The sequence below is a fragment of the Pinus tabuliformis genome, chromosome J (genome assembly GCF_031772625.1).
Source record: "Pinus tabuliformis cultivar Carrire ecotype Pingquan chromosome J, CPIR1, whole genome shotgun sequence".
Lineage (NCBI taxonomy): Eukaryota > Viridiplantae > Streptophyta > Pinopsida > Pinales > Pinaceae > Pinus > Pinus tabuliformis.
In genome coordinates this window covers 70,924,948-70,952,422 of record NC_142295.1, presented here as the reverse complement: position 1 = coordinate 70,952,422, position 27,475 = coordinate 70,924,948, and the positions used below count along the sequence as shown (strand labels likewise).

Here is a 27,475-nt window from a genome sequence, read left to right as displayed (position 1 = left end):
ATTAAAACAACAAATATCTCCTCCACTTATTTAAGTCATGAAATCCAAAAAGATATCAGAAAGTTTTTTCCGATTCTTATATTCATAGAAAACAATATGTAAAAATGAATTAATTAAATCCATGTTTATTTTCTTAACATCTAATGGATCAAAGTTGGTTGCAGTGGACACTGATCATCAACATAGTGTAACATTGTTATAAATTAATTTAAATTCATATTATTCTTTTTTTTTTAAAGACTAGAGGAATAAAAAACCGGGCTGGTTTCATATTCACATCACACAGGGCCAATTCTGACTGCTACCACTATAACCTCTAGGTGCCTACGTATGCCCCTCTATAGACTCGGGTAAATTGGGAAGCTTTGGATCTTGAATATTTTGGTACATAACACTTGATTAACACGGCGAATGCCAATTGAGCTGCCCCTTGGGGGCTTTTAAATGATATGGGGGTGGGCTCTGATCCACTTATGTGTGTATAGGTCATGAAACAATTTTTAATATAGTTTCTCTGGGTGCAACCACACGTTTGACCACTATCTCAAGGTGCCCCCATGGCTTCAGGGTTAAGTCCTCACGGGAATTGAACCTTGCCCAATGGTGAAAAACTCCTCGCTTTCCACAATTGGATCCAACCATTTTGGGCACTTGCATCCATATATTCTTTTGTTACCGTATGATGGTCTTTTTTTCAAGTCTTTCATAATTCTTCAATGCTGCCTTGGGTACATTAAATGCCAAAGAAACAGAGTTTCCATACCATTCCATTTCCTGAAACAATGGTACCCACCTGTATTGTTTCTAGTAAATAGCTTGCAGTCTTATGTAAAACTACATTATCAATAACCATCTTCTCAAGAAAAGTTGCAAAACTTCATTGAAAAGCTTCTAACAAATTACTGTAATTGCTCACTAGTGATTTATATTAATATCTGCACAAATTCTAGGTATAGCTTACTCTCATTCAAGTGTGAAAATTTTCTCAACGTATCTATAAAGAAAAAGAATGAGAATCAGCCTGACATGGTATATTGAAAATTATACATCAAGAAGTGACAGAAACTGAACCAGCCATTGGCTGTCTATTCTCTCATGCTTTGGTCAGATTAAACCTCCTTTTAAAATCAAGATGATCCAACATACTTTTCCACTATGCTTTTGTATTTCATAATCAAATCTCTGCAAGCAAACGAAAACATTATTCACGAAGAGATGCAAGAAAGAAACAATTAATAAAGTACTAACAAATAGCAATAACCAATAGACAATAGTACTTGTTAATTTACACTAAATACCACTCAGAGAACAGACAGACAAACCTCCGATTGTTTAATTGTCTTTCATATTCCTCCAATTTTTGCTTTTGGCCACGTAAAGTCTGTAAAATTGCAATATAACATGTTAACCAGATATCAAACAGCAGCAGTAATTGTATCAAGCAATAAGGTATTGCCTTCGGTCCACATTTTTGCTATAGGTTTATTGTAAACCTACGCAATGTGATTCATAAGGTAGCCAAACTGAACCCAATTCTACTTATAACGACTCAAACAAATGCGAGAGGATTTTGAGGGATAATGCCTTACAAGGAGACTAGGGCCACTTTGGAAAAGTGGATGGAAACTAGTGGAGGGAAGTAGAAGATACATAAGGTAAAGGGTAAGGATAAATGGTAAAGTATTGGGTCCTATATCTGTGGATGACAAAGGAAAGGCTAAACATTACATCCTGCGGAAAAAATCAGACTATAGACGATGGTTGTTCACGGGGTTTGAAATATCTGTAAAATGCACCTGGTCACCAATCCTTCAAAGAGAAAATGTTGGACCTAATATGTTCAGAGTTAAATTGAGCCAAGTCTGATCAGCTCAAAATCGATAAAAGAGGATACTCTAAGCTTTTTAAAACAATGGTCTACCTGCTCAGGCACCTCCCTCAAAAGAACATTTACACAGTAGTAAAAGCGGTTGCAACAGAAAAACAGACCAACTCAGAACAACTAGATAGACAGAATACCATAAAGGAACAACTTACCCAATTAATACTTGCAGAAGGAAAATCAATAGAATGTGGTGCGTATGAAGATAGAAGCTATTAGGAAGGCAAAAGAACCATCACAAGAGATGGACCTGCAGCCTGAAAGTGATCCACAGTAAGAAGAGAAGATGGAAATCTCCCCTAGATAAGTTCACTTACTCAGATTATTGGTCTCACCACTGTTAGAAAACTTAACTTTTCCTCTAATTTTACATATTAGTAGGGTTTGAAGACTTGTAGTGGTAATCCGTCTAGGCTGTTATTGTATATATCCGGAGATCAGATAATATTTGTGGTAGATGCCAAGATTCCAGACACAGAAAAGACAAATATCTGCAGTTCTGGCAATTTTATAAATCTGTTTAAAATTTTGGGCCCCAGATTTGAATAGTAGAAATTTCTTGACCTTTCAAAAATTAAAAAAAGGCTACCTGTTCCATTATTATGAAGTAATTAGTAAGTGGAATGTCAGTAATATGTATTGACTCTTTACAGTAACTCCAAACATCATCCTTAAATGTCATCATTCAAATTATCTTGTTGGACGCAACATGCACTCAATTTCCTAATCTATAGTATGCATTGGCCACCTCAAATTTCAACATCTAATGTGACTACAAAGTTTTGATTGAATAAAAATCCATGTCTCTATGTATGAAATGCTGGAATTATTGGTATAATCTGTATGTGGCCACAGCCCATGCATATGTATCATTATGTATATGTAATTATGGCCAAGGCCATATTTTAATCCATTTAATTGTCTACTAGGTTTGAGGTTAATGCCAATGTAGTCAACTTGATATCTAGACTCAATAACCCTCTTAGCGTGTGTGTCCTCGTTATGTGGACCCATAACCCCTCTTGGAAGGATGCTTCACTTGAGTTGTGTATAAATACACAATTCAAGTTCTCATTTGTATCATGATTCGTCACATCTTCTGATCTTCTCGATCTATTATACAAAGCGTGATAAACCTAAGGACACTTATATTTGGCATTTTAACTCTTGTAATTGGCATTTTCTCTTCGGTGCATTTATGCATTTCTGTTTACAGCACACTTGTGCTTGGCTTTTGCACTCTCTTTCTAGTGCATTAGACCTATCTCTCTCTAACACACTTGTGAGGAGGCCATTTTAGAGTTTGGGCGAGATTTGTTTTGATAGATTCTCTTGTTGACCCTTGTAAATCTCAAAATGGTATCAAAACAAGTGTGAGCCTTATTCACTCAATTCTTTTGTATCCAAAAACTATTGGTTAGTGGCAGCTTTGTTACAGTGTAGAGCGAGGGCTTTTGTGCATCATCACTTCTAGGAATTGTTTGGGGGTTCTAGAGATATAAACCCTCATCTAGGAGTGTGCCTTTCTCTGATGGTATCTTTAGTGCTTTTTACCCTTAAGGTCAATACCTCCATTCCAAGGGTTACATAGGGTTTTGTACCATTTGGATCTATAAAGGCAAATTTTTTAAGTCTTCATTCCAAAAGAAGCTTTCATCCTACCACCAATAAGCATATGGATCCAATGTGGCCTTTTCCCCTATGAATGGGGCCAACTATGATTCTTGCATGGATTAGATCCCTACCTTACTTTGAAGACAAGTTCTATGGATGTACTTTGCAATGTTGCTTCCTATTAGAGATGATGACGATGATGACCTTGTATGATTGACAAAGGATGAAGCTCTTGGGTTGATCACTCTTTATGTCAAGCCTAATCTCATTCACCATACCAAGGATAACAAAAGAGCAAAGGAAATTTAAGATACTTACAAAACTCTCTTTGGAGCAATGAATAGTACTCAGGGCAACCCACTTGAAACTGAACTCTCTGATCTCAAGATGAGTGGCTTCAACAAGGTTGATGATTATATTGCAAGCTTAAAAACCTTTAAGGAACACAATATTCAAATAGGAGGAAAAGGAAAAACAAATCTAGAACTTGTAAGTATAGTGTTGAATAATCTTTCTCTAGCGTTCAAATCTCTTGCTCTTATGTTATGCACTATTCCTTTATTTTTCAAGGATCTTGTAACTCTTACTCTTGAGGAGTTTTTTTCTAATCTCATTCAACAAGAAGTTACTTTGAGAAATATGGGTGAATTACTCTCCCAAGATCAAGCCCATCCAAACACGGTCTCAACCCATCTTGAATTTGACTTTAGTCTAGACTCTAAATAAAGGGGAACGCTCTAAATCCTCCAAGAAGAAGAGAGTCATATGTGGCTATTGTCATAAGAAGGGCCATCCCTTCAAGTCTTTCCTTGCTCGTTTTCAAAAAATTGACGAGCTTGCAAGATCCATAGAAGGCACCAAAGGCTTATTTGATGGGGATGTTGGATATTCTCATAGTGCACATTTAACAATACACTTTGCACTTTGGTCCTCTCCTTCCTAGCAAGAATGAATCATTGCTTTGGGAGCTACTTGATGTATGACCAAGATTGAATACCTTCTCTTTGATTATAGACAGATACACAATGGAGAGAAAGTGGTTATTGCTAAGAATTCAGCCCTACAAGTTTCAAATCGTCGTGATGTCATCATAGATACAACTAAGTTTGGAGATGTTATTCATGTTCCATGTGTTGGAGCAAATCTTCTCCGTATTTACGGCATAACAACGCACACCACTAAAAAGATGGAATTTGGCCAGATTGGGAGGTTGTAAATGACATGAAGGATGGTTTCAAGGTGGTTTCCTTTGAATATTATGACAATTTTGGTCAAATGTACAAGTTAGGGAAGAATTCTTCTTCCTCAAAGAGAAAAGGGCTTGTTTCCATGGTAGGAAATGCTAATGAAACCAATATGATATGGCATTAACATATTAGTCACATCAATAATGTATCCTTGCAACATATGAGTTGACTACAAATTGATGGTGATCTTCAATAGATTGATACACCTAATGGTGTATGTGAAGGCTGTGTGATGGGAAACATAATAAACAATCCTTTCCTAAGGACAAAGCAAGGTGAGCTTCTCAACCTCTTTCACTAATTCATAGTGATATTTGTGGGCCTATGGTGACATCTACTAGAGGAGCTAAGTATTGTCTCACCTTCATTGATGATTTTGCTTGTTTTCTTTGGGTATACACCATTCAATCTAAGGATGAAGTGTTTTCGGGAATTCAAATAGCATGTGGAAAATCAAAGCAACAAGAAGATCAAGTGTCTTTTTTTTTGTTGGTCTAACCATGGGGATTCAAACTTTGAATCTAAAGCTTTACATATTACTTCATAACAAGGCGATCGCCAATTGAGCTACACCTCGTGGGCAAAAGATCAAGTGTCTTAGCACTAAGGGCAGAAGTGAATATATTAGTAATGATTTTTAGTGGTTTCTCATATCTCATGGCTCCTCTTGGCAATGAACCATTCCTTACATTCTACAAAAATGTGACATCCCTTAGTCAATATTTCATTCATTGAAAATAAGTGTAATTATTTAAATGGTTGAGGGAGGAACATGGATTCCATTGCTTGAGAGAATTGTTGTTTTAAATATCAATCCTTGTTGGTTGAGTGGTTTTAAATTGGCTAACTGTGCCATAAATTAACTGAAAGAAGAAGGGACAGGTCTAGGTGTCCTTTAGCTCCAATGACAAGCAAGAAGAGGACAAACTATTGAAAGCAACATGGGTTGTGTTGTCCTAGGAGGTTGACTGGCAAGCAATCGTGGAGAATGATGGGTGGTTAGTCCATTGGGAAAAGAAAGAGGACCTTCATTCATTCACACTCTCTCTCTCACAGACACACATAGGCATATGCAAAGAGAATGATCTTTCTGAGGGCATGCATAAGCAATGGAAGAAAACACGCAAAGTATGTTGTGGTAAGAAAAAGGGAAGAAAAAAAATTTCTCCAAGGGTGGAGGTGAGAACGCAGAGAAGTCAGTGACTTGCTTGAAGGCTGAAGAACCATTGGAAGCTTGTGGATTGATGAATCATTGGCAAGGAGAGAAGCACCCTGGTACTTGGGGAGCTAATGAACCACCAAGTGATGACAGCACTGATGCTTGTTTTCACTGATGAATTATCTAGTAAAATGGCTTCTATGCTCCCGCAGTAGTTTATCCACTATTGAAGCTTCTTTTATTGTGGACTCTCTTCTCCTGAAAGTGAGTTGAACTCTTTGTACTGTAGTATCTTGGCATGGATGTTTATCATGTATGAAAAGTATGAAAAGACTAAGTGCAAGCTTGTGCAACTGGTGGATGAAAGCAGAGTGGCCTCGAGAAAATCTTATTTCAACTCTTTAATTGGTTGAAGTTTTCCCTTGAAAGCACTCCACTTCAAGCTTTGGAATCTGGCTTGGGGGTGATAACTAATAAGTAATAGTGGTTGTAGCTTGTCTATTGTTGGGTGGAGAGTTGAAGTCCCACTCTCAGTTGCCAACCTATTTGCCATATAAGATAAGTATTTAATTATGCTCCTAATGTTTGAATGATATGTACATGTTTATCATGTTGGCTAAAAGCTTATGTTGGTTTTGCGTAATGTGAATTCTTGGAAAGTGTGGAATGAGATTCCTGTAATTTCTACAGGAACGCTAGATTCTTGTATAATATTTTGAATGGTGGAATTTCCTGCAAGCTTTGTGTGAGTTGGAATCTCTGTGTGTTTCTTTCTTTAAATTGATGAGTAAGGTTTTCCGGTTGTTTGCTATTTATTGCTTTGTGTAAGTGAGATGATGGAGTATAAGAAACACATCTCTATGTTGTGCGAGGGAGCTGCTCACATTCCCTATGATTCTGAAGAAATGCACTCAAATGCATGTTCATTGAGTGTATCTTCTTGTGCATGTTATTTTTCCAAGTTTCATCACTAAAACTCTTGTGCATCTTTCAATGAGTTTAGTTGAATGTCACAGTGCCTGTGGAAAAACCAGGAAGGAATTAGAAAAGTTTCTAAAAGTTTGTGAAACAAGCTTAAGCTGCTAGTGGAACCCGCTAGTTGGGGGTCGAAAGGTCGGGCCAAACAACCAAGTCGGGGTCGGGCTAGTCAAGGCCCAAACCATAGATGATCTTGGAAGGAGGTTGGGTCGACCTCTAGGTCGGAAGGTCGGGGTTCGAGCCAATCAGCTAGGTTGGGGTTGGGGCCCTGGCACGATTCACGATTTGTGGTATCGCAAGGAGAGGTCGACCTTCGACTACGGAAGCCAACACATCTCCACATAGATTTTCCATGTGGGTGATGTCATGGATACCCACGTGGGCACCTCATGGGACCACTTGGCAGGTCAAGGTGATGTGGCACCATCTAATAGGCTAATCGTTTAAATGGTCATATCTCTTAATCCGAGAGTCGGATCGATGCAAAATTTATATCGTTGGAAAGGTCTTGACGAGATGAACATGAGGTTATCCATTTTAAGTTCTAAAGTAGTTGGAAAAGAATGAAATTTTAAACCCCATTTCCATAATGAGACCATGGAGATTAGGTCATCATAGTAACTACCTCCTTCTACCCTTAGTTGGGGATAGGGTTAGGATGGTGGTGTGTTACAGAGTGGTATAGGAGCTTCCACGTTCAACATTTGAACTAGAAGGGCATCATCACAAAACTAATAAGCAAGGTTTTGATATTGGACTTTGAAAAACCAGTGGGATCTTAAAGCTTTGTGATATGTGTTAGAAATCTGATTGCTATTGTAGATGAATTGTGTGTATGGTTTTGTGTGTCTTTGTATGCTTGTGACCTAGTACTAATAATGTATTTGATTTTAGTAATACTAATGTGCTAATCAAGGTGGAATGTTGCAACTAGCTATGCACCAACAAATTTCCATCAACAATCCAAGGTGATGGTGTTTATTAAGCAACTGAATTTTGTTAAAATCTAACAGTTATGTGTGTGTATGACAAGACATAAAAGACAATAAGGCTTAAAGAGATGAAGTTTAAAGACCACATGAACAACAAAGGGTTGTACAACATAGAACCAACAAACCAAGGAAGGAATAATAAGATGGTGCAATATAGCTCCAACCAAGCACAAAATGGACACGAAGAGGATATATTAGTTGAAAAACAAGGAGGGGTAGACTCTTCTGATTGGATGGACACGTTGAGAAGCCTAAAAGCAGAGATAAGAAGTTGTAAAGTTGAAAAAGAGAAGCTTGTTAGAGCGCAAGAAAAGCAGGTTGCAGTCATTGCAGTCACATTGCAAAGCTTATTGGACCTACAAAGGCGGAGGTAGCATGAGTTGGGAATCATCCATATACACATGTGAAGCCCATTGGGGCAAGAAGAAAGAACCAATGGGGAAAATGAGAGAAGATCTAGAAAGAGGCATCGATTGTCCAGTGAAGACACCATGAAAGGAGGCACTCTGCTAAGCACTCCTAAAAAGATGTCAAGCACCCATGAGCAGCCGTATGAAGACACTCACAATAGCCCGCATCGTCATCATCATCATCATCATGGGAAGAGAAGAGAAAGAGAGTACATACCAGAGGAGTTTAAAAAGGCTAAGCCTCCCACCTTTGATGGCGAAATGAGGAAATCAGAGGATGTTGAAGCCTGGTTGCTAGGAATGAAGAAGTTATTTTGAATCCATGATTATTTAGAGAACATGAAAGCAAAGATAACCACTTTCAGCCTAAGAGGCAAGGTTGATATATGGTGGGACGATCTAAAAAATGTAAAGGGCTTAAGGGAGGAAGAATTGTCTTGGAAGAAGTTTGAGGAGTATTTCAGGAGCAAATATCTATCTGAGAGATATTTTGACAGCAAGGCTAAGGAGTTCTATGAACTCAAATTGGGTCAAATGACGGATGATGAGTACACCACCAAATTCTTAGAGTTGCTAAGATATGTTCCTTACCTTAAGGAAGTAAAAACAAAGATTCAAAGGCATGTCAGTGGATTTCCACAATCCTTCAAGATAGAATTGAATTTCATGAGCCCAAAAGTAGTAAAGGATGCAATCTGGAAATTGAAGAATTGTTATGAGTAGTCTAGGCGTAGGCCTGAGTATAAATCAGACTAGAAATCCAAAGGTAATGCCAAGTTCAAAGGAAATGGGCAAGAGGAAACCAAGGGGATGAGTGCTACCCTTGTTAACCAAGAACATTAACAGAGGTCCAACATTGTCAGCAAAGGCCATTCTACCCAAAATGAAGTCAAAGGTTATGGGAAGGGCCCATATAAGTGCTGGAATTGTGGAGAAAATCACCTTAAGGTAAGATCGCCCACATCGTAAGCATGTTGGCCCGAGACTGTACAATGTGCACGAGGTAGAAATAGTGAAGGATGTAGCTCAATATATACCCATAATTTATGCAACAGTGGATAATCGCCAAGCTGATCATCAGATAGCGATTATAGAGATGGAAGATATGCTCCATGACCAAAGCATTTTGATTTTGATTGACCCTAGTTCAAATTTTAGTTACATCAGTCCCACTATTGTTAAGAAATTTTCATTAAAGAAGGAAGCACGCGATGAGTCTTGGCTAGTTCAACTAGCCACAGGCATAAGAAAAAGAGTTGAGCATTGGGTGAGGGCTTGCCCAATCGAATTAAATGGGATGCCATTAGTGGAAAACTTCAATGTGCTTCCATTGGGAACATATAGAGCATTGTTGGGCATGGACTGGTTATATCGCACTGAACCAAGGTCGATTGCTTTGAGAAGCCCATTGAATGCTTGGATGAAGCTGTAGAGCCTAGAGTATTATGTGGAAAACTGAAACCTACCTCTGCGAGACAATACTCTATAAGACAAACACAACGAGGTTATCCATTTTAAGTTTTGAAGTAGTTGGAAAAGAACGGAATTTTAAACCCCATTTCCATAATGAGACCATGGAGATTGGTTAAACATAGTAACTACCTCCTTCTACCCTTATTAGGGGTTGGGGTTAGGATTGGGGTGTGTTACAAAGAAAATGTAATGTAATGGAAAAATAGGGCTATCATGGAGATAGCTTGTTGCATGCACCTATCCAAGAAAATGAGGCTTTCATTGTGGGGAGAGACAGTTGTTTGCACGATCCATATTATCAATAAAACACCTACTTGTGTTGTCACATGTATAAGTCCTTATGAGAAATGGTTTGGCAACAAACCTTATATCTTGCATTTCCAAATATTCAAATATGGTGCATGGGCCCATGCTCCTAACGAAAACAGAAACATAAACATCTCCAGACTCCTAAACTCTGGCTGGCTAAATCAAACTTTTTAGGGATACTACCTTTATGATCCCACCACTCACAAAATCGTTCAATGTAAGAGGCTATTTTTGATGTGGATCCTACTAACACTTTGTTAGGATTTCACCCATTACTTCTTTTAGCAAAGATGTTTCTCAACGGACTTGTATGGATCATGCTTCCTCTCATCACCATGTAGGTCCTCTTCTAGATTTATTCCTACTATGTTTTAATCGACCTTTCTCCTTCATAGTATGATGTTGGTCTTCTCTCAACTTCTACGAGTACTCTCTCAAATACTCCTACATTATCTAGGTAGATTATGACTAATGAAGACCTTATTGATGAATCATCAAATATTTCTATTGCAAATGTCTCTTCACTTCTTCAAGATGCTCTTGTTAGTGGCTCATCCGATCCTCATGTTGCAGATGACAATGTTCTTGTCATTGGCTAATACAATGCTCATGCTACATATGGCTTCTCACCTATTTTGAATGCTCTTGACAATTCAACTACATTATTCAATGATGAAGAGGGAGACAACTTGCATGAATCCTTGACACCTATTACTTTTCTTTCAAATAGGCCAAGGCCAATACCTAGCTAGGCTATCTCCACCATTGTTGATGTAGTAGAGTTCCATGTTGGTCCATCCATGTGCTATCAAGAGGAATCTTCTCCACCCTAGGCCCTTCTTACTTAGATTACTCACTGTTTAAAGACAATTTTGACATTGCCAAGTTTCTTATTGGTCCATTTGGCTACAATCAAGAGGAAACTTCTCCACTACGGGCCATTACTCAATTCTATAATGTGCTTGTAGAACTGCAACATCTCCCACCAAAACCTCTCTAGAGTTCAGTGTTATTCATTGATGATCTTGATGGATTTACCAAAGAGAGATGTGGACTTCAAACGGGGTGATCTAGCCCTCACTCAACATTGAAGGGGTAGGTAAATTTTGTAATCTTGTATTGTAATGACATCTCTCTCTATGCCTCCCTATTCAACTCAAGGCAGGTGTTATGATTATTGGTGTAACTTGTACATGTGGCCAAAAACCATTCATGTGTATCATTTTGTACTTATAATTATCAATTATGGCTAAAGTGATATCTTATTTCATTTATTGTATAACAGGTTGGTTGTTAAGGCTGACTTAGCCAAACTTGAAATGTGTTGATTTTCTCGAGGTTCTCCTAAACTGATAATTACTTCGTATGATTTCTTAATTTAATCTTTCTTACATTCACATTTATCATAAAGTAATTACAAAAAAGAAATCGACAATAGAAACAAAATTCCAGTAGGATCATGGAGAGGCAACCAAACAAGAACACAAGATTTTTACCCTGGGAAAATCCACATGGGGGAAAAACCCAACAACCTTTTCCTTAGAGAAATTATAAGTCAACAAACCTACATCTAAACATAAAGTCAAACTAACAACCTTGGCCACACCTAACCAACTACCCACAAGATAAGTGTAATATTCTGACTAGGAAATTAACAGTAAATATAGAACTAGGAACTAGGAACCAGTGTTGCACGAAGCGGGAGCGAAGCGGAAGCGCGGAAGCGGAAGCGGGAGCGCGGAAGCGTCATTTTCCAAAAATCTAGGAAGCGAAGCGTCCGCGGAAGCGTCTGCTATATATATATATATATTTTTATATTTTTTTGCATTTATACTCAAAACAAACATCCCAAATACCAAATTAATTGTAGAAGACATGAAAACATGCATATTTTTGCATAAATCAAGATAGATATGGCATCCATGATTCCAAAACTTTGTTCTATTAATATGGCGCTATTATTCCAAAAACTTTGTTCTAGAATCTGGATCATAAATTTAAATGGTATTATATACTTTGCAACATGTTACTCACTTCTTCTCCATTTAAAATATTAAAAATGATTATGTTTTGACATGATAATAAATAAAGAATTATTAAATATATTCATAATTTATTTATGTAATATAATAAATAAATAATTGTTAAATATATTTATTTTTGTACTCGAATATATATATATATATATATATATATATAAAATAAAAAATTTATTATATATATAGATATATTATAAAAATTTATTTATTTTATTACTTTCAAAAGCATTAAGATTATATGAAAATATAAATATAATCGTGATATATTGTTTTTCTATTTATAACACTATAACAATAATTTTGAAGTTGAAATTAAATTAAGCATTAATTTATAAGAAATGGATTTTCGTATCAATTATACCTTCGAGTCTCCGTTTAAACACATGACTATAAATAACGATAACTATAACAGTCTTATTAAAAGGCCCTAAGCTCTACGTAATTGGGCCACGCGTAATTTCTTTCCCACGTCACATTAACGAAACAAAATTTATACATGTAGTTGTATAAGAATAAACGTTGACAATAAAATATTCATGGCTACCCAACCCGAAAGTGTAACCCCAGTGTCACAAGCACGTAAGTGTAACCAGGAATCGCTCCAAAAACTCGGAACCGCGCTTCGTCAAAACTGGAATCGCGCTTCGGCTGGCGCTTCCGGAACGCTTCCGTAAGGGACGCGATTCCTGCCTAGGATCCGGGGGGGGGGGCGCTTCCTGCAACTATGCTAGGAACAACAATGCTAAACATAAAAAGCAAACACCCTGTTAAATTATGGTATGTTCTATGCTTAGTGCAAATTACTTCAATTCCTTCTTATTAGCCCAATGTCAATTTCTCTGTTTAGCAATCACATTAACATAAAGTAAAATGCTGATAGAACATAACTAAATTGACAGAGGACCAACCAAGACAAGAGACACTAGATGTGGCAGCTAGCCAGGGACAAACCCCAATGTGGGGAAACCCTTTGATCAATTCTTCTATAATCTTCAATAATTCAGCAGAGAGAGAGAGATAGTACAAATATACAATTCTGTAATTTTATGACAGCAGCGGCGAAACCCTAACCAGCAAAGTCAAAGCTAGTAAAAAAAAGTCAAATTTGACCTCCAATCAGCTTGGTCAATATCCCAGTCAACTTGGCCTCCAACAGCAAGAAGAGTCAACCCAAAACAATGCGATATTACAGTCAAACTTCAATCAACGCTGGATAGATCTGCGGCCAACCTTTTGACAGTCAACACTGGTCAAACCTGAGGTCCGATCACCTCGCTTTGCGTGCCAAAATCTACGGCCTGCCAAGGAGAAGAGCCACACCTAATCCGCAATCAAAGAGGAGTCTACGCTAGTCAACGCTGGTCAAAGTACCTTCCCGCAGCTCTGGTCAAATTCGGTAAATGCAGCCCTAATCAGAAATCACTTCGTCCTTCCACACATGTGAGAGAGATGTTGCTCCTTTGTGTGTACCCAATCAAGTAAGGAGAGAGAAGATGAGTGTTGAGATGATGTGCAATAATGCCACAAGGTGTCTTCTATTTATATGAATCGTTGAGGTTAAGCTGGGGGCGTGCAACACAATTTTACTTGCTGGTCAACCTTGACAAATTGTCAAGAAATACAAATAAATTCATATCTCCATAAACACATGTCAGAATCAGATGATCTTTAGATCAATCCTACACCTCTCGATGAGAGGAATCCAAGAAAAATATCAGCCGCCATAAATAAGATAACCCACATGGAGTTTTGCCCTAGTTGCCAATTTTAACACTCCCTCTCAACTAGGGAGAACTCCATCTACTAATCCATTTGTCCATCAGTACTATCTCTGCCATCAAATGCACTACCCTGCACTACTCGGCTCTGCTCTGCTAAACTATGAAGAAGAAGAAATGATCGAGGATGTATCATACCATCCTCTACTGACCCGAAGTCTGTCTCAAATAAAAGAGAGTGTTGAATAGCGCTCTTACTGACCCGAAGTCAGTTCCAGAGAGTGTGTCATACCACTCTTACTAATCCCAGATCAGTTCCAAGAGAGTGAGCTATATCACTCTTACTGACCCGAAGTAAATTCCAATTGATCCTAGATCAATGTCTGTCATCCTAGCATAGGGAGTACGGTAAATACACAATGCGTCCATCGGTACTACTATGGTCCCTAACCCCATTTCCCTACTCATTGACCAAATGAGAGGTACTTCCCATGAGTCCCAGACTGCATGGGTAGGATGCCTCGACAAAAGAACCACTCATCCTGTCCATAAGTCGTCACGGGGTATCACAAGGGAAGGCTGAACCATTCACCCTGTCCATAGCACACCATTAGGGGAGGGTGAGTCGCCCTATGGTCGCTTGTCGCTCTAGTACCCCAAGCCCCTCAGAGCTCCCAGAGCTCAATGCATGCATCATACAGGACCCTCATACGAGGGTCTCTCAACGACTCCAAGTCATTCTTGAAAAGTCAAGAATTTGACCTTTCCCAGGGGCTTCGTCAGAATGTCGGCGACCTGCTCATCTATATCGATATGATGGAGCCTTATTGCTCCTCGTTGTACCATATCCTGGATAAAGTGGTCCCTGATATCGATATGCTTGGAGCGATCATGAAATACGAGATTCTCGGATAATCGAATCCCACTCTGGTTGTCACAAAGGATCACGGTAGTATCCAATGTATATCCAAACAGCTCACTGAAGAGCTTTCGCAACTAGACAGCCTCACAAGAGGCCATACTCGCAGCAATGTACTCTACCTCAGTGGTGCTCAAAGCCACTGACTTCTGCTTCCTGCTCATCAAGGATATCGAGGCAGAACCCAAAGAGAAACAACACACGAAAGTGCTCTTTCGATCCACCACACTGCCTGCCCAATCAGCATCGGTATATCCATGTAGCCTCACATCTCCGACAGTGTACCTTAACCCATGAGTGATTGTGCCCCGAAGATATCTCAGAAGGTTCTTGGCACTAATCCAATGTGCGTGGTGAGGCTCAACCATATGTTGGCTCAACGTGTTGACTGCAAAACATATATCCGGACAGGAGTTCACCAAGAACATCAATGCTCCTATGAGTTGACGATACTCGGTAGCATTTCCCAAAGCAAGTCTGGCAGCACTACCGCTTAACTTCTTGAAGTCAAGCTCCATCGGGGTAGTCACAGGCTTGCAGTCCACCATACCAAATCTCTCCAATATCTTCACCGCATATTTTCCTTGAGATAGGAAAATCTCCCCTGGCTTCTGCCAGACTTCCAGCCCTAGGAAATAGTGCATCAATCCTAGGTCCTTCATCTCAAATTCGGAAGCCAACTCCCTCTTACATTTGTGAATGAGAGGGTTTGCAGCTGTCAGAAAGAGGTCGTCAACATACAACACTAGCATGAGGGGCTTATCATCTTCAACCTTAAAGTAAAGGTTCGGATCAGCTTCACTCCTAGTGAATCCCAGCTTCATCAAGTAGCTATCGATTTTCTCATACCAAGCTCGAGGTGCTTTCTTCAGCCCATAGAGGGCTTTCTTCAACCTGAACACGTGTGATTCCCGCTTATGAATCTCAAACCCCTCGGGTTGTTCCACATAGACTTGCTCTTTGACTGAATCATGCAAGAATGCGGTCTTGACATCCATCTGATGTAGGTTCCATCCTTGCAAAGCAGCGAGGGCTATGATCGAGCGGATGGTGGTGTATTGGGAAAAAGGTGAAAATATCTCGTCATAATCTATACCTTCCTTTTGAGAGAAGCCACAAGCAACAAAATGAGCCTTATACTTTTCAGCACTTCCATCAGCTCCATGCTTTATTTTGTAAAGCCACTTCGAGGTGACAACAGTTTTGTCCTGGGGTTTGGGGACCACATCCCAGACATCGTTCTTCATGATGGACTCGTATTCCTCAGTCATAGCATCCTTCCATACTTGATGCTTCACGGCTTCTGCGAACGATGAAGGCTCATTTTGAATGATCGTGCTCATAATGGTCAAGTATCCCTGATACCTGGTCGGCTTCTTACTTTCACGAAAAGTCCCTCTGGGTGCAATGTGTCCTTCGGCATCATCAAGTGTCCCCCTAAGCCATGAGGGCCTCTTCCTAGAAGAGGAAGGCTCTTGCGGAGGGGGATCAATAGGATCCATAGGTTCTTCCACTTTGGGCATCGTCTTATCTTCCTTCTCATCTAGCTTTTTGATGTCAGCGTCTTTAGTTTTCCTAAGAATAGGAAGATTGTCAACCTTGCTAAGAGCCATGTCTTCGTCAAAGGTGACATCATGACTAATCTCGACTTCCCTTTGACCAGCCACATAGATTCTATAGCCCTTAGAATTTTCACTATAGCCCACGAAGATTCCCTTCTTTCCAGCTGCACCCAACTTATTCCTTTTCTCTTTCGGCACATGAAAATATACAGAACTTCCAAAAATTCTAAAATAAGAGACAACAGGTTTCTTACCAGTGAACATCTCTTCGGGAGTCTTGGAATCCAATGCTTGATGAGGGCATCAGTTTTGAACATATACGGCGGTATTTGCAGCTTCGGCCCATAGAAACTTCGAAGGTCTTTGATCATGGAGCATGGAACGAACAACTTCCAAAATCGTATGGTTCTTCCTTTCTGCCACACCATTTATAGTGGTCTCCCTCTTAATGCCAGTCATGGAATTCATGGGATTCATACTCGGTCCCATTATCAGTCCTTAAGACCTTGATATTTTTCTCGGTTTGATTCTCGATCAAGGCTTTGAAGTGACGGAACCAGGAGAACACTTCATCCTTCTTTTTCAAGAAGTATATCCATGTCTTGCGAGAATAGTCATCTGTAAAAGTGAGATAATATAAATATCCTCCTAAAGAGTTCACATGCATCATACCAGATATGTCGGAGTGAACCAACTGCAAAATGTTGGAGGTCTTGCTATGGCTTGAGGGGAATGGTCCCCTTTTGAGTTTTCCTTCAGCACACCCCGGACATACACCTTCTTGCTCCACTTTAAATTCGGGCATCCTGGTCAACATTTGTCTTACATCAAGTAGAGCCTTATAGTGAAGGTGGGCAAACCTCCAGTGCCATAATTCAGACTAAAGAGTTGTGTTGCAAGACATGACTCCCAACGGACTTCCTCCAACTTGATATAGAGAGTCAACTCGAAACCCAAGAGTGAAAGCATCTTTAAAATTCTTTTTCCATACACGTACCTTGCCATCAATGAAGGCCACCTTGTAGCCTTTGTCTTCCATCGCTGAAATGGACACCAAGTTCTTCTTGAGATTAGGTACAATAAGGACTTCTTGCAAATGAATTGTGTTACCCTGATTTAATTGAAGAGTAACATTTCCTACTCCCTTCATGGGATAGGTGGAGTTGTCTCCAAGAATAATCTCCAAGTTGGTCTCCTTCTCTATCAGATTAGAGAGAGCTTCCTTGTAACCAGTGAAGTGCCTTGAGGCACCACTATCAATAAGCCAATTGCCCAACAAGTCTGGAGGAGAAGTAGTAGAGAAGGCCGATATCAAATAATATTTATCTTCCTTATTGTTAACAGCGTTAGATTCATACCTGGAGTTTCTTGCCTTCTTGAAGGGTTGATCACTTCCTTGATTTCTGGCATTCCTCTTTCCTTTGCCATTGAACCTGCCATTCCTTTGATTATGGTTTGAATTGTCGCGGGAGTGATTTTGATCATCTTCATGAGATGTGTCCTTCTTATTTGGACACTCCCTCACATAGTGGCTGAATTTATTGCAAATGAAACATCTTCCTTTCCTTCCACCTTTCGATTCGGCCTTTCCTTTGGATTTAGACCCAAAATTATTTATCCTTTTAACATGAGAAGTGAAAGCAGTGGGGTTGCCTTTAAATGCAGGCATTTCCTGCTCTTCCATCCTAGTCTCTTCTTGAATATATCTCGCCATCAATTCCTGAAATCCCGAAATTACATTATTGTTGAGAAGAGTGGTTCTAAATACATACCATTCGGATGGGAGCCCTCCAAGAGTTGTGATAGTCAATTCCCTGTCAGGAATGACTTCCCCAATCGATAGGAGATCATTCTTGATCTCAGTGATCCTTAAGAAGTAGGATTGCATATTCTCATCTTTGCCCTTCTTAATTTCCTTCAGCTTATTTTTGAGGAACAAAACTTGATTTGCATCACTAACTTTAAACAAGCTTACCAGTCTATCGTAGATCTCCTTGGAGGTGTTCAGCTCAGAAACATAGGCCACTAGGCGCTTGTCAATAGAGTCTCGGATGATCTTCTTTGCTTTGACTTCACCCTTAGTCCACTTGTTCCTTGTAGCAACCGGTGCATTTGATGGAGGCTCTGTAATTCTGCCTCTCACATAGTCCAACACTTCCTGCTCTTCCAATGTCAGATCGAGAGACATCTTCCATCTGTGATAGTCAGACTTCTCACGGAGCTTGTCTTTGGTGGGGAAATGTGATGAGGAACCCATGAAGTCTTAAAGACTTTTTCCAACAGTCTTCGGTGATTGCTCTTACTCTTGCTCTTGCTTGGGCTTTGTCTTCACCAATGTTGCACGAAGCGGGGATGAAACGGGGACATTTTTTGGAAGCGGGGATGCGGAAGCGTCATTTTCCAAAAATCTAGGAAGCAAAGCGTCTGCAGAAGCGTCTGCTATATATATATATATATATATATATATATATATTATATTTTTTTGCATTTATACTCAAAACAAACATCCCAAATACCAAAATAGTTGTAGAAGACATGAAAACATGCATATTTTTGCATAAATCAAGATAGATATGGCATCCATGATTCCATTGTAGTTACTAGTATGTACATCAACCATCTATACTCTAGCAATTACAAACACACATCCAATTTTTAAGCATATTATAAAACATAAAACATTTAAGCATATTATAAAACATAAAACATAGAGCATATTATGATTTATCTAGCAAGTGAGCAACTGTCAACATTTGTCATGTCCAAAATTCAAATAATAATGTTTACAAAATATGTCACTTGGTCACCGCCAAGACAAAAAAGGTTCAAATTCACAAGCCTACAAGTCTAATGATTAATCTATGACAAAAGTAGTAAATTGTGAATATATCTACTAATCTCTCCTCCTTCCACCACGAAGAGAACGTGGTGGCGGGCCTCCACGTGGTGGCAATGAAGAAGATGGTGCCTGTGGAAGTTGTGGCAGTGGCACTGAAACTGATGAAGACGAACCCCCTGCTGTTGGTGTTGAACCATGGAACCTAGGAACCAAGGGACCAAATGGGGGTGGCATCTCAACACGATCATCATCATCCTGGAATTGCTCAAAAAATTCATACAAAAAAAACACTAGTTAACAAAAAAAAATTAATTACATGAATTAGATAAATGCTTTATAAGGAAAATTCATACCACAATGGACATACCTGGATAAGAGCATCCTCTAATTGCTCTAATCGCAACACTCCATCCTCCAAATTGGGCTCCTCTAGATTCTTGTCCCAAATCTTAAGGTCTTTATTAGTCTTTGCATCATCACAATAATGGGACAACAATCGCAAGTTGTAATGAACATAAACCAAGCTCTCTGCCCGGTCTAAACTCAACCTATTCCTTTTAACACTGTGGATGAAAGAATAAGAGCTCCAACACCTCTCTGCAGAAGAAGTGTTTACCACCTATGATAGCACCCGCAATGCCAAAGTCTGTAGAAGTGGAGTAGCCCCTCCATGCATGTTCCACCACTCAAGAGAAAAAAAAGTCTCTCGATCTCTAATTGCATGCATGCTCCCAAATGGACCAGTGTTAAGCGTATAGTTGCTCAACTGTCTTCGTACCATGGCAGCCTCCTCCTCATCAAGGATTAATTTACTCAATGCAATCATATATTTTTTGTGAACCTCTTGATCTTGGTGTGGTTTTCTCCTGCTTCCCCCCCCAGGTGCTGGTGTTGAAAGCCATGATGGATGATAGTATTTAGGTGTCAAAACATATGCTAATGCATGCAATGGAACATTTAGCATTTCCCATCAGTTTTCCACCTCTGCATGAATATAATTGTACAAGGTGATATCTCTAGGCTCAACAATGTCTTTAATCTGCCCCAACATGCTATCCATTTGCTCATACACCTCCCTAATTATTGGTCGATCTGAATCTCCAAACTTGATCATGTAATAAATTGGTTTGGTGAATTGCAAAACATATTTAACCTGTGACCAAAAGTACATGTCAAGAATAGTGTCCTTGGCTGCATTAGCACCATCTCTATCAGTGTTAATTTCATCCCATGTTTCAGCACACACCATATTAGTTAAAGCTTGTCTCACCTTCACTAGCCACCTAAAGGTGAGGTAATAACTGGCAAATCTTGTCTTTGCAAGTTTAAGCAACTGCAACTTGGAGTAAGTGCCATAGAAGTAGTTTACCCTTGTATGCCCTGTGATGAATTTAATGAGTTGCTTCCCTCTCCTGTAAAGCTCATTAATCCACCCACATTCTTTATGCTTCACAATATCATGCATCAAAAGGTTCAATGTGTGAACCAGGCACCCAGACCAAAAGATGTGTGGATGAGTACGCTCAATAATTTTTCCTGTTGCCTTACAATTTGTTGCATTATCTGTGATCACTTGAACCACATTATTCGGACCAACATCTTTGATTGATTGCAATAGGAGATCTGCAATGTTTTGTGAAGATGCACTGATGGAGGAGGAGTCATGACATGTAATAAATATTGCACCACTAACAGAAACGCGAAGAACATTTATCAAATGTTGGTTTCTAATATTTGTCCACCCACCTGATACAATGGATACCCCAAAATCTACCCACTCATTTGTAAAACGTGTCAAAGCTCTTTGAACCTTTGCTTTTTCTCTTTCTAATAACATTGTTCTAGCTTTCTCATAGTTGGGGGACTTGTATCCTTTTGGGGCTTCATTGATGACCTTTACCATTTCATGCCAATAGGGAGAGCGAAGCACATTGAATGGTACACTGCAAGCACAAAGAAATCGGACTATCTTTCCATCCACATTATCCCTCCCAGCAACATTAAGGAAATCCCCTATTGTTCTTTTACCTCCAGAGCTTCCAGAAGTACCATGAAGAGATGAGCTACCAAATCTAGAGGTTGCACTTGATTCAGAATGAGTTTTTTGTTTCTTGCTTTTTTGTTGTGCAACGTCCTCTATTTGAATGTATTTTCTTCTTTGTTCAGATGAAATGTTTGGGCAAATTTGTATCCCCACAGCACCCTTTTTATCATCACTGTCCATCACCCCACAAAGATGCCTCCTCACACGTGTATATGAACCACTAAATGGCTCTCCTCCATGACAACCATGAAGGCACAAAAATTTGTAGCTTCCACTACCCTTTCCCCCTTCAAGTTTGGTCACATAGTTCCACAAGGGTGTTAATGCAGCTTTCCCCTCTAGTGTTTCAGTTTCCCCTTCAGGTTCAACTTCATCCCCTTCCTCTTCAAACCCTTCCTCCTCATCATACATTGGGTCACTCATATTGGGACCATTGTCCTCTTGTGCTTCTTCCCTTCTATTCCTACTCCCCCTTGCCATCATTAAAACCAAAAGTGGAATGATACATAGAAGCCAAAAGAACACCATCTTGGAATATGGATATAGGTGGTGGACAACCTGCAAGTAAAGGAGCAAGTAGAAACAATGGGAAAGAGTAGGAGAGGGAGGAGAAAAATACAAAAAAAATGTCAAAAAAATAAGGGAGTTTGGGGTTTGCACTTACCTCTTTAGCTCTTGTAGATGAAGTCCTCCAAGCTCCTACTCCAAGCTCCTCCTCCTTCACTCCTCCAAGCTCTCCTCTCTTCTCTTCTCTTCTCCTCTCCTCTCTTCTCTTCTCTTCTCCAACTCTCATAAACTCAAAGTGAGTAAATGAGGGATGAATGGGGGCTTTAATCCCTTCATTCCTCACCCTAACCCAAGGTGGACCCACCCCAACAAGCCAACTCACACAAAAATTAAAATTAAAATTAAAAAAACAGGGTTTTTTTTGGCCGTGCGACGGAAAAAAAGGAAGCACGTACGGAATCGTACGCGATCTGTACAACTCGGCCTCTGAAGCGCGGCGTTTCGTACGGCCAAAGCACAAAACCGAAATGCGCTTCGGACACATGCTTCCGGAATTTCCAGGAAGCGTGTTTATCAGTCCGAAACGCGTTTCGGTTTTTCCAAAGCGCGTTTCAGACGGCGCTTCCCCCACGCATCCGTACGGATTGCATTTCGGGGTTTAGATCTGGGGGGGGGGGGGGGTGGGGGACGTTTCCTGCAACACTGGTCCTCACCTCAGCACCGATAACATGTTAAATTATGGTATGTTCTATGCTTAGTGCAAATTACTTCAATTTCTTCTTATTAGCCCAATGTCAATTTCTCTGTTTAGCAATCACATTAACATAAAGTAAAATGTTGATAGAGCATAACTAAATCGACAGAGAGATAGTACAAATATACAATTCTGTAATTTTATGACAGCCGCAGCAAAACCCTAACCAGCAAAGTCAAAGCTGGTCAAAAAAGTCAAATTTGACCTCCAATTAGCTTGGTCAATATCCCAGTCAACTCAGCCTCCAACAGCAAGAAGAGTCAACCCAAAACAGTCCAAAATTACAGTCAAACTTCAGTCAATGCTAGACAGATCTGCGACCAACCTTTTGACAGTCAACGCTGGTCAAACCTGAGGTCAAATCACCTCGGTTTGCATGCCAAAATTTGCGGCCTGCCAAGGAGAAGAGCCACACCTAATCCGCAGTCAAAAAGGAGTCTACGCAGGTCAATGCTGGTCAAAGTACCTTCCTGCAACTCTAGTCAAACTCGATGAACGCAACCCTAATCAAAAATCACTTCATCCTTCCACGTGTGAGAGAGATGCTACTCCTTTGTGTGTACCCAATCAAGCAAGGAGAGAGAAGATGAGAAGATGAGTGTTGAGATGATGTACAATAATGCCATAAGGTGTCTTCTATTTATATGAATCGTTGAGGTTAAGCTAGGGGCGTGCAACACGATTTTACTTGCTGGTCGACCTTGACAAATTGTCAAGAAATACAAAAAAATTCATATCTCCATAAATACATGTCGGAATCGGATGATCTTTAGATCAATCCTACACCTCTCGACGAAAGGAATCCAAGAAAAATATCAATTGCCATAAATAAGATGACCCACATGGAGTTTGGCCCTAGTTGCCAATTTTAACACACCCAAATAAGAACACCAACAAATATGAGTAGGAAAGTTGAGCCATTTTATTAATATTGGAAATTTGGGTACAAGAGTGAGAACAACAAAACCAGGACTTGCTATTGCAAGCTATGCAAAACCCAAATGATCTTTGGCAGACCTAAGTGTCGAAATAGCTCCCAAACTAAAGTGCACACTACTCGGAAAATTCCGCTCACAGCTGCTCAATGGAAACTGGAATTCTACTCTAGATAATGCTCGGAAAATTTTGCAAAATTAGCTCTCGCCTCCTTTCACCAAACACACAAAAACCTAGAAAGGGTTTGGACTAATTCTGGGTGGCCTGAAACCCCTCCAAAAACTGCACGTCCCGTCTCTAACTGGCTATGTGAATCGTTGGAAGAAATTCTGTTAATGAACCCCCAAATACACCCCTAGAAGCTCCTCTGCAAAAATCACCTTTGGAGACCCTTCCTCTCTCGGTCTTAACTCCTGCAATTTAGCTTTGCTCCAACCCCTACACAGGCCTTGCCTAGAAATCCTTGTATGTTGCCAAATTAAGAAAATTCAACCCTCAAAATATCTGCCCTTCAGCCTCTGCAAATCCACCACAAAAATCATCGGCATGAAATAGGAAAATCCTCTGCAAATTGGTTGGTCTTCTAACCCACTGTAGCTGGTCCATGAATGAACAAGTCAAACTTCCTCTGCGCCCCAGAAGTGCACAATACTGGGGAATAACTTTTGTAATGAAGCTCTGTGAGAGCCCTAAATGGACACCCAAATTTCCTCACTAGAGAGACACTCAAAGTTTTCCGAAATGAGGGTGGAATTCCACTTGTAACTCCTGTGCTAAACAACACTACTACTCCTTTGCTCAAAAACTACAAGAGAGTTTGAATTATAAAATTAGATGGACGAAAGATCCAAAATGAACGCCTCCATGCCTTAATTTATAATTGTTGTCCCTCTCTCCCTTGGTGGTCCCCATCCTCCACCAACTCGCACCCCTTTTCTCTCTCTCTTCCTCCAAAAGTGTGAATTATCTCTTGCGAGGTCAAATTTTCTACCTTTGTGACCCCCACATTCCCCTAAGGTTGCAATTTTTCCTTTTCCCTCCTAAGTCCCAATGCCAAAAATGTCTACAATGCCAAAAAATTGCCAAAATTGTGCTATTCCTAAGCAATTTAGGAAATTGGGGATATCACAATCCTCCTTTCCAAAATTTGTTTGTCCTCAAGCAACTGTAATGCCAAATGTTGTAACACCTGTTCACCCTCCCATGTAGCGTCCTCCTCAAGTAAGTCCTTTCATCTGACAAGGAACTTCTTGATGGCCCTGTTTCTGAGGTTTCTCTCTCGTACCTCCAAAATAGCCTCCGGAATCAATACCAAGTGCCCCTCATCATCCAATGGTGGTAACTTTTTGGCAGTTGTAACCTGTTGTCCCAGGGCACCTTGCTCCCTGGTGGAAGCTCCAACTCATACGCTACTTCTCCTACACGCCTAATCGCCCTGTATGAGCCATATAAGCGACGCTTAAGCTTCTTGGCCCCCTTCTGCTTGAGAGTAGACTATCTGTACAGTTGGAGGCGCAAGTAGACCAAGTCCCCAACCTCAAACTGCCTCTCAACTCTGTGTCGATCTGCATAAATATTTTGTTGGTTCTGTGCAGTCTGCAGGTTATCCTTGAGAGCCCTAAGAATCTCTTGGCTCTCTTAAATCCAATTTTTTGCCCCTAGGGCCTGGCTGTCTCCAAACACCATGTCAGCAAAAGATAAAGCATCATAACCATAAAGAGCGCGGAAAGGTGACATACCAATGGACATATGGTAGGTGGTGTTGTAGCAATACTCCCCAAGGTGTAGCCACTTCACCCATGCTCGTTGCTGCCTTGTCACATAGTTTCTCAAGTAGCCTTCCAACCACTTGTTCACTATCTCTGTCTGTCGGTCAGTTTGTGGAAGTCCCCCATGAACTTGCTATCCCTATCATTGATAATGGTCTTTGGAAGACCATGCAATCTGAACACCTCCCTGAAGAAGAGATCACCTCCCTGAAGAAGAGATTGACTACCTATAAGGGTGAGTGCGAAAATTCCTTGAAATGCAAAAATTGGAAATATTTCTTCTAATTGATAAATTAATTATGCAGTTTATTTTGTTAACGACAAAATAACGAAATATTCACACCGCAATTTCTTCACCAAATAAAATACCGCGGAAGCAAAATAGGAACTAAGAAATGCTAGCACACACACATAAAAATTGACACACTTATTTTGAACAAATGTCCCTGGAAAAACCCAATGTGGTAAAACTGGTGTAGTAGCTGAGGGTTTTATTACTATGCAGCAGTGAATTCTGAGTACAATAAATTTGGATGCCCAACAGGCTATCCAATTTGAGAGAAATACTAGCAAAATCTCGGCTAAAATTGACAGTTGAAGAGCAAGCCATACAAACCCTCTGCGCGGACTCTACATCACCTCTACACTGCCTGTCACACACTCAGCCTGGAACTGATGCTAATCAAGCCGCCCTACCTGTTGCTGACTAGGGAAGTGTCTTTCCTGCCTATTGGAAAATCCTCCAAGCCTCTAGAAATTGAAACGACCTCCTCTCCAGCAAAATCGAACTGCTCACTGAAACAATTGCATAGGCCTTGCGCTTCTTCCAAGAGAAATAATTCGGCCTTCTCTCTTGCCTCTCTAAAACTAGAAAATCTTCCTTTGGATTACTATCTCTGCCCCTCTCTAGCCCTGCGTCCTCTCTCTAGCTCAAACTCTGCTACTGCCTAGCTCGAACTTCCCTAGGAACTCGCACTGCTAGCTTGCACTCACTGTGATGTGCATATCTCCATCTACCCATCGACCTCTTCTTATAATCTCCAGTTGGGACTCCAACGACCAAGATTAAAACTTATTCGATGGATGAGATCATCTCCGAGTTGATATGTGTGAGTTTCTAGAGAATTCTCACCTTTCTCAATTAATTACTATTAATTAACCAATTTTTTAAAATTAGACTTAGGAAAAATTTAAATGATGGTCAATTAATTTAATTGAGCTATCTCTAGGTGGAATTTCCAGAAAAAATTTCTAGGTTTTGGGGAACTCCTGTGTTTTAGCCTATCTACAAAGTTTCGAGACTAGAACACCATCCAATGCTACAAAAACTAACACTAAGTACCTGGCTAGTATAGTGAAAAAGTAGGAAAACTTAGTCAGCCTATCCACCACCACATAGATACAGTCTCACCCTTGAACCACTGGGAGCCCTGTGATGAAATCCATAGAAATACTCTCCCACTTTCGCTTTGGAATAGGGAGAGGTTGGAGTAACCCGACCAAATGTGTGTGCTCTCCCTTATTCCTCTGGCACATACTGCACTCCTACACGTGTCTCAAGACGTCTCCCTTGAGGCCCCTCCAAGTGAATCGCTTCTTGATAGTTTGATAAGTTTTGAGAAACCTCAAATGTCTTGGCATAGGTGAATCGTGGGTTGTCTGCATGATCTTCTCCCATAGTTGTGATCCTGGCACCAAGTAAATCTTGTTCTTATAATATATTACCTCGTCAATCACATTGTACCTGTCATCCCCAAATGAGCTATCTAAGATCTCGCATGCCTACTGGTTCTTAGAGTACTCCAACAAAAGCTACGCCCTCCAATCCTGGGTGATGTCTATGAGAGAGTGTCGCGAGCCTCTAGGAAAGTGTGTTTGCCACTACATTATGCTTCCCCTTGACATACTCTATCTCAAAATCATATGCTTGGATCTTGCTGAACCATTTTTGCTGCCTGTTATTGAGTTCCTATTGCTCCAAGAACCTCAAACTGTTGTTATCTGTTTTAACTCATAACCTGTTACCCACCAAATATTGTTGGAATTTGGCCAATGCATGCATTATGGCAAGCATCTCCTTGTGATATATAGCGTACACCCTCTCATACTCCTAAAGTTTCCGGCTCTCAAATGCTATGGGGTGTCCTCCCTGCATCAATAGTGCTCCAAAGTCCTCGTCTGATGCATCACACTCCAGTACGAAGAGTTGTGAAAAATACGGTAGTGCCAAGACTGGGTAGGAACTCATCACTACCTTGAGGCACTCAAAAGCCATCTTTGCAAAATCTGTCCGCTCAAATGCACCCCTTTTTATGATATCTGTG

The 27,475-nt window shown here is 40.1% G+C and overlaps 1 protein-coding gene across 1 annotated transcript in view; it reads right to left on the bottom strand.

Moving 5' to 3' along the window:
• Positions 1–899: 899 nt before the first annotated feature.
• LOC149225567 (mediator of RNA polymerase II transcription subunit 9-like) overlaps positions 900–27,475 on the bottom strand; it is a 183,698-nt gene continuing 157,122 nt past the window's right edge. The window contains exons 4-5 of the mRNA XM_089377150.1: positions 1,323–1,381; positions 900–1,182 (exon numbers count right to left, since the gene is read on the bottom strand). Of these exons, the coding sequence (XP_089233276.1) occupies positions 1,128–1,182; positions 1,323–1,381 (114 nt within the window). The 3' untranslated portion in view covers positions 900–1,127. The remainder of the gene's footprint in view (positions 1,183–1,322; positions 1,382–27,475) is intronic.